An 8,623-nucleotide genomic window follows, 5' to 3' on the forward strand; every position below is an offset into this window, starting at 1 on the left:
TTGTATCGTATTATTTGTTTTTATGTTTGTTCTGCCTAAGTACGACTCATTAATATCACACTTTGATTTAAAACGAACAAACAAACAATTGAAACCACTTACTGTGGAATTATTCTGGCACTATTATACTGTACTAGGAGATGGTTAAATTTAGTCCTTTATTATTCTTCCCTATGGCAAACTTCATGAGCTTGCACAATGTTAATATTCCTATATTTGTTTGTTTGCTTGATGGAAGTTTAAACAGAAAGAAAGAAAGAAAGAATATGTTCTTTAAGTGATTTCTAAAGTTCAAAAATCAAACAGACATTTAGAGGCCACTTCCAGTAGATTCTTAGACTTGGTAAAGACTGAAGCTAATTTCATTTTCTCAATAAAAGCTGGAGAAATACTTGCACTGGGTGCATAAAGTATGTGTCTAAAGAATTATGAGTTTAATGGGAAGCGCTTTATTAAACGTATTATTATCATTGTTGTTGTGCAATTGTAATAACATAATAACTTTATTCGCAGATTATGCCACATTATGCCACATTATGCCACAGTGGCCATAAAATAAATCATGACAGATCACATTTCACCAGAGAGTGCAAGTCATTGAGTTAAATCTCTCGTCTTTAATCTGTGATCGAATACATGAACTTACATATTAAACATTAAGGCTGTTTGAGTTAGAGGCACACTCTGTGCATGAGTCTGAAATCGCAATTAAGATACAGAAGTTTGGAAACCCACAAGAACCTCTGCAGCTGCAGCTTCAAACCACAGTGGAATAAGTCAAATAAAACATGTGCAATATTGAGCTTTTAAAGTATTCAGAATCTAACTGTAAGCAAATATTCTGCAAACTACAGTCCTGCTAGTCAAGGACTGAAATAAGTAGAAACAGGAGCAAGCTTTTCATTAAAACCAAGTTAAAACATACTTACGCGCAGTCTTGTTGTGCTGCATATGAGATATATTTCTTATTATTCAGCTCCCTCTGCTGGTGATCATAATGCATGCAAGGCCAATATCCCTGGAGCATTACTGGAGCCATGTGGTGCTGTTTTATGTAAGGTAAACTAGATATTTTTAAAAAAAAAAATCCTTTATGTGAACTAAGCTATTTACATTTGGTTGAAACTGTTTCCTTGACAAAGACTCAGCAGTGAAAAGAAACCTAAAATAAAACAATATAAAAGTATGTCTGCAATTTGCCTAGTATTTTTAGACAAGTGTTACATACAAAGTCTAACCGTTTACCTGCTGCAGATGGACATCATCGGTGCCAGGTACAGCTTACATCATGTCCCTTTTGTTTCCTTTGAGCTCAGTGTGGGACAGATGGTCAAGTGGGTAAACAGGAGAGCACAGTGTGGGAGCAGTGGGCCTAGGTCACGACTCAGACTCTGTGGAGTCAGTTATAAGTTAATGCTACAAAGGTTTTTCACTCTGACCTTGGTTTGTGAAATGAAACAAATATATGGATTTATTAATTTATTAATCAAGACTCACTGGATGAGTCCTCTAGTCTGCCATGGCTGGCATAAATCTTTCAAGTTCCTACATGCTGACAAATACCGGCAACAAATAGGAGAATGATGTGGCAGTCAAAAATACAATGAAGTGATACAATAAATCTAAATAAATAGAATCTGGGGACATGAAATTTACTTGACTTACATGCATTTGATTTATATTTTAGCACATTTCCCTAACTAAACATTTGATTTTATACATTTTCATTTTATTGCTTCATGCTTTTCAACTTTGATGCACCAGAGGGACCCCGCACCAGGGCTGAGCCCCCATGCACCCACCCGCACACAACCTCGGCGACACACCAACCAGGACCCAAGCCCCCAAGGCCCAGCCAGGGCCCCAGCCTGGAGACGGAGCACCCCCAGAACCCCACGCCCGCCCCGGACCCACCCAGGGGCAGCCGGCTACCAGGTCAGTAACCCACATCCGTCAGCACAGACCCTCCCCCAGCCCCGCTGCACGCAGCCATGAGGAAACCATCATCTAAGAGCCACCAGAGCCCGTAACAGGTCATGACCACAACCCCGGGTTGAGCCCTCCAAGGAAGACGCTCCTAGGGAATCCCCCGACACCCCAAGCCTGTCCCTACCCCCACACCAATCACAACAGCGAAGGTGGGACCAAACTACGGCACCCCACCCCCACTAGGTGACGGAGCTGATCAAAGGAGCCCAGAGCGATTGATCTGATGTGGTGACAGAGGCTGTATCAAGACTAATGTAATCTATTAGATAATTTCTATATTGGTTACAATTAAGATTATTTTGATTTTTCCAGTTCATGAGGACTATTTTCTTGGCTATGCATAGGGCAGTGAAAACCATATGGGCTTTATTCTTTTCTGGAGTGACATAATCTAAGCTGCCCAACAAACACACTAAAGGGGAAGTTGTTACATTTCAGTGTTACATTTCAATGTTACATTTCAGACACTTTGATAAGTCTTCACATATCTCACGCCAAAACTTCTGAACTGATGGACAGAACCAAAGAGCGTGGATATAATTGTCCGGTGTATTTGCTTGACAGTGTGAGCAGTTGTTGGAGGACATAAAGCCCATCTTGAACATCCGATGACCTGTATAGTGTACTCTATGTAATATTTTGTATTGAATTAATTGAAGACTGGGATTTCTAATTAAATGAAAGGTTTTTATGCATATCTGAGACCAGAAGTTTTGGTCTAAGTTAACTGATAAATCCGCTTCCCATTTTGCAATAGGAAGTGATATTGATTCATCTGTTTCAGAAAGCATTCTGTATATTTTGGAAAGTAATTTTGGGGTTTTAAGAGTAAGAAATTGTACCACACTTGATGGTGTTTGTAGTTCAACTTGACTGGGTTTAAATTTCTTTTTTATGGATTTAATTTGTTGATATTCTAAAAATCTTTTCTTGTTGATCCCATATTGTGTAACTAGTCTGTCAAATGGAATAAATTCTGTTCCTTCCAATATATGTTCTAAGTATTTGATTCCTTTACCACTCCAATCTGGAAAGTTTATCATATTATTGTTTTGTAATATGTCAGGGTTGTTCCAGATAGGTGCACGTTCGTATGGGATTAATGAAGACTCCGTCAATTTTAGAAACTCCCACCATGCTGTCAGAGAAGTGCTGATGTTGACGCTTTTAAAGCATTCATGTCGTTTGATGTTTGAGCTGATAAATGGTAGGTCTGAAATCTCTAGATTATTGCAAAGTGCTTATTCTACATCTAGCCAAGGTTCATCTAAGAAGGTATGTTTTAGCCATCCTGAGATAAACTGAAACCTGAAAGTTAGGTAGATCTAATCCTCCTTTATCCTTGGTCTAAATATTTTATATTTCCAGATTGCAGTGGTGTAGAAGAAGAATTATGGAAGGAGCAATTAATCGGAAGGACTGTAGATTTTGACCAGTTAATTGAATAATCTCTTGCAAAAGAGTTTATCAAGGCAATTACCCCAGAAAAAGTAACACATCATCCGCATAAAGACTGATTACCAAATTTGTGTAAAGTTGCAAATAAAAATTTCCAGTTAACCCTGTCAAACGCCTTTTCTGCATCTAGAGATAATATTGTAGTTTCGATGTTTTTACTGTATGAGTAGTCTATCAAATTAAGTAATCTACGTGTATTTGTTGATGAGTGCCTACCTTTTATGAAACCAGTTTGGTCAGGATGAATTAAGAGGGGGGTTATTTTCTCTAATCTCTTTGAGAGAGCTTTGCAGATTATTTTAAGGTCTACATTTATAAGGGATATTGGAAGATAGCTTGAGGGATATACAGGGTCTTTGCCTGGTTTTAGCAGGAGTTTTCAACTATTTTCTGAGTAAATGAGAATGAGGGTTTGTGTTCTATGTGAGAATAACAAAAAATAATATTAAAGACAGTGCTTACATTTTTATTTGATTCTTTTAGTTTTATAAAGATATACTTCATTTATTAAAAAATGTGAGATGTCTGTGTTAGTGCCAATTAAGTGCCACAGTTAAATACAATATAGTCAATCAAAATAGCTTAAAAAGAAAAAAAACAAATACTCACTATGAAAGAGCTATGTTTATAATAAATAAAGTAAATAAAGGAGCTCACAAGTAAAAAAATACACAACAAATCAAACACATTTGTGAAGTAAAATAAAACAACAAAATGCTAATAATAATAATAAAATAATATAAAATAGCAGAATACAAATGATGCACTAAAATGTGCTGGAGGAGAAGGGCCAAGCACAGGATGCTGAGGTGAGCAGTTAAGCAGCAACAGGAGAATGAAGACTTCCTGGAACTGAAAGCTAAATATGTATTTTATGGTGCAGAGGGTAGTTAATTGAGTTAACTATAATTTTTATAAAATCATCAAGTCTAATCACCTTGCATAGAACATGCCCAGTTAAAGGTTTCCGAGCAGTTTCGCTGGTGTCCACCAGAGGGCAGCACCTGTCTGATTTGTCGGTGCTGTCAGCGCTCTTCCTCTCGGTACTTTGTTTACGTCTGCTTCCGTAGCTTCTAGCTAGCACAGTCCCCGCTGTCTTTTAAACCTCTTCCCGTGCTTCTAGAGTAACACGTATCCTAAAATGTCTTCACCGCTTCTTCTCAGGGCCTTCGTGACCGAGCGCCTGACAGCCGCCGCGGAGGAAATATTTCAGGTGTTTGAGAGGACGATAGCAAAATACGAGGAAGAAGCGAGCAGCTCCCAGCAGGAGATCGAGCGACTCAGAGGTCTGCTGCTGGAGTTCATGACAAACCAGAAAAGAGGTCTGTGGGGTCTTATTTTTTACTTATCTGTGGGTGTCCGACTAGACTGGAATGATTAACCTAAAATGTAACCTTGCAGAGGAAGTTTATTTTCTGCAACGTAATTTGTGAAGTGTGTTTAATTTTATTTAACACTTTAATTTGTGCTCCAGCAACTGACTGGAAGACAGTCTAAAACACATATTTCTGATTTTCCTGAATGAGGAATTTTGAAATGTTGTGAAAAAATAATAGTTAAGCTTTAAATATTTACTTAGTAGTAACTAAGGTATGGTTTGGGGCCACCTGATCCAGCACTAACTATAAACTTTATCAAAATGTCAAGTTTCTATTGTGATCTTAAAAGTAGAGAGGGTATCGGTCTCCTGAAGCCAAAGTGGGAGCTGGATCCACAGCAAATGGTCCTGATAGTTGAAGGCCCAGCCTCCCATTCTACTTTTAAAAACTCTAGGAAGCGCAAGTAAGCCTGCAGTCTGAGAATAACGTGCACTGTTTGAATAATAAGGTACTATGAGGTGTTGTTGTGGTCACTGTGTTGGGGCCTGATTATTTAAGACCTCATACTCTCATGTGAAAAAGTTGATTCACTGCACCCACATCATTCAGTAGGTTATGGAACCATTTTTAGCTGCAGTGACTTGAAATAATCGCTTTCTGTACAACTATACTTCTCTCTCATCATTGTAGAGAAATTTTGTCCCACTGTCCAACATTGCTTCAGTTCATTGAGGTTTCTGGGCATTTGTTTACACACAGCTCTCTTAAGGTTCCACCACAGCATTTCAGTCAGATGAAGTCTGGACTTTGATTGCGCCACTGCAACATCTTGAATCTTTTCTTTTTAAGCCATTCTGGTGGAGATTTGCTGCTATGCTTGGCAATGCATTCTGTTACATGACCCATTTTCAGCCAAGCTTCAGCTGTCAAACAGATGGCCACACATTTGTCTCTAGAATACTTTAGTACAAAGAAGTGTTCGTTTGCAAGGTGCCCAGGACCTGTGGCTGCAAAACAAGCTTTAACATTACCCCTCCACCACCAACACTCGGCATGACATTGTGTCAGAAGTCGTGGGGTTTGTTCTAAGCTCTGCTGCCCTGTTTCTTTTTAGAGAGAAGAGGCTTTCTCCTGGCATCCCTTCCAAACAGCCATACTTGTTCAGTACTTTTCTAATTGTACTGCCATGAACTTTAACATTACCGATTTTAACAACAGAGTCCTATAGAGCTTGAGATGTAGCTCTTGGGTTTCTTTCAGCTTCAGGGGGTGAGTTGGGGTGAACGTCCACTCCTGGGAAGATTGTAGTATTGTGTTAACACACACCTGAATGCTCCAGACCAGCAAACTGCTTATATCTGCTTTTTATCAGTAAATAATAAGCTTTTGATTCATTTGTATTTGATCATCTGAAAGCTTTTGAAGGACCTTTTGAGAGTAACAAGCATGATTGTTAATCCTTGTTTATAGTAATAAAGTAGTAAAAGAAAGATTACATTTTCTTTTTCAGATGTTCTTCAGTTGTCTGTTTGTAAAGAGGAGTCACCGCCTGAGCAGGAGCCATGTGAGCGCGCACCGAGCATCAGCGTCCATAAGGGCAATGCAGAGCCTCGACATATTAAAGAGGAAGACGGTGAACTCTGGGCTGGTCAGGAGCAAGATGAAAAACAGGCCGAAGAGTTTCATGATGCTGATGCCTCATATCCACCTCACTCTTCTGTTTGGGAGGAAAATGAGCTAGAGGACACGAAACCATCTCTGCAGCCTGAAGTGCAAAACTGTGAACGTGATGAGGAGTTTCTGGAGGAGCAGGAAACCAGAACTGTGCAGTTCATATTGCCTCTCACATTGACATCTTCTTCACAAACTCTAGCCCAAAGTGAAAGTGTCCAGGACGGAAGGGAAAGCAAAAGAGCTGCTGCTAGTTTTTCATCAGAACAAACCCAGGCGCCCTTTAGCACTTTCAGAGAATCCACTGAGTTACCTCATTTTAACACTGCTGCACCTGACTATCATTGCCATTTGTGCAATAAATCGTTTTCCTCCAGCCATCACCTGATAAATCATGCTTTCCACATGCATTCAGCAAACGCAGGTGCCATCTGTGCCGTGTGTGGAAAGACGTTTGAATCCACGGAAAGCCTTAACATGCACCTGAAATCGCACAAGGGCTCAAAATGTTGCCACATGTGCGGTAAGCAGTGCAACAGCACGACCGCACTGACCGAGCACATGGCAAGCCACGCCGGAGTGAAACTGCATCGTTGCCACGTGTGTGGGAAAGAGTGCAGCCGCAAAGGGGATTTAAAGATACATATGAGGATTCACACGGGTGAGAAGCCTTTCTGCTGCTCCTTTTGTTGCAAAAGTTTCACCCACAGCGGACACCTGAGGAAGCACATGAGAAGCCACACAGGCGAGAGGCCTCACCGCTGTGGTATCTGTGGCAGAGGGTTTCTACAGAGTGCACACTTGAAATATCACCTGGGGACTCACACTCAGAAATACTGACTCATTCATCCCCCTGGGCTCATATTTAATAATGAAAAATGTTCAAAAGAGACGCCAAACTTTGCTGTAAAGAGCAAGAAGACCCATTATAAAGGTGCTTAAAGCAAAGTGTCAGTAACATTTAAAGTGGGTCTAATTCACTTATTTTTATCTCCATGTTTTTGTTCTTGGGCTTTGCATGATTCACAGTTCAAAATAATCCTTATTTATCCTATTCTGGGCCTCCAGTTCATCCACTGTCTGAAAACATGTTTTTAGGTCCTCTGAGCAGCACCCTTGTAAAAGCAAGTCTCTGCACTCAGCAGCAGGTTATTATTTGGAGAAATCGATTGAAGCATGAACTAAATTAACTTGAATTTTAATGCTGCATGTATAGAATCGCCAGTTAAATCTCAAAACTAAATAAAGCACTTTAAAATGTTCAATGACTTCCCCTAAAATACATTTTAAGGAAGGTTTTCCTCTGGAAGTTAACACTTTGTTGTTTTGTAGTTTCTCTTTAATAGCTGCTATCAGGTGACACTGTGATTAATCATCTGTATGTTCTGATGTATCTGATTCATTTTCTTTAATAAAAATCACATTTTACTGAAAGATGTGTTATAGAAAACCAAAGTGGAGCAGAAAATGAATTCTTAACTTGGGTTTTAAATAAAAGCGTTTGTTTATAACATCGTGACAAGATGCATGAAAAGTGCTAAAGAAAGCTGCAAACCTCTTTTACATTTTGGCAGTGTAAGCAGCTAAAAAGTAAAGTGAAGGAAAAGTATTTTAACAGCTTGATGAGCGCAGGCTCTGAGCTTCACACTATGTTTCTCTTTACTGTTGACATGACCTCTGATCCCCACTTTGAGCAATAACATTGCCGATAACGTCCAGTTTGTAATGATTGCTTTTATACAACAGAATCTGAATGGTGATAAATCATCAGTTTATTTTACTCAGAAAGAACAAACTGGGACGCAGTGCACTTTTCCACTCTTATTTTTCAAGTAAGCAGATGTTCAGCAGATGTGCTCTCTGGTGCAGCTGCAGCTCGCCTGGTCATGCAAACTTAAAACACTGTCACACTTTCAGATCCGTGTGCCGACCTCTTCATCAACCGATTCTCTTCTGCTCTTTGATTCATTAATTATAACCTTTATTATTAAAAGTAATTTTCCTACTAATCATCCCACTGACATTTTTTCACATGATCTTTGGGCACACCAAGAATAATTTACTGTTAAGAGCAATTATAATAGCCAAATAATATCCATTTGTCCGTTCTCTTCCACTCATTCAATTCAGGGTCGTGGGGAGGCGGAGCTTATCCCAGCACAAACACTGGGAGAACATGCAAACTC

The 8,623-nt window shown here is 39.5% G+C and overlaps 1 protein-coding gene across 1 annotated transcript; it reads left to right on the top strand.

The window, feature by feature from the left end:
- The first annotated feature begins 4,519 nt into the window (after nt 1-4,519).
- Nucleotides 4,520-7,892, top strand: LOC134640079 (zinc finger protein 569-like). Its single transcript, XM_063491668.1, has 2 exons — nt 4,520-4,769; nt 6,277-7,892. The coding sequence occupies exons 1-2, from the start codon at nt 4,589-4,591 to the stop codon at nt 7,275-7,277; spliced, it is 1,182 nt and encodes a 393-aa protein (XP_063347738.1). The 5' UTR covers nt 4,520-4,588; the 3' UTR covers nt 7,278-7,892.
- The last annotated feature ends 731 nt before the right edge of the window (nt 7,893-8,623 follow it).

The sequence above is a fragment of the Pelmatolapia mariae genome, linkage group LG13 (genome assembly GCF_036321145.2).
Source record: "Pelmatolapia mariae isolate MD_Pm_ZW linkage group LG13, Pm_UMD_F_2, whole genome shotgun sequence".
Classification (NCBI taxonomy): domain Eukaryota; kingdom Metazoa; phylum Chordata; class Actinopteri; order Cichliformes; family Cichlidae; genus Pelmatolapia; species Pelmatolapia mariae.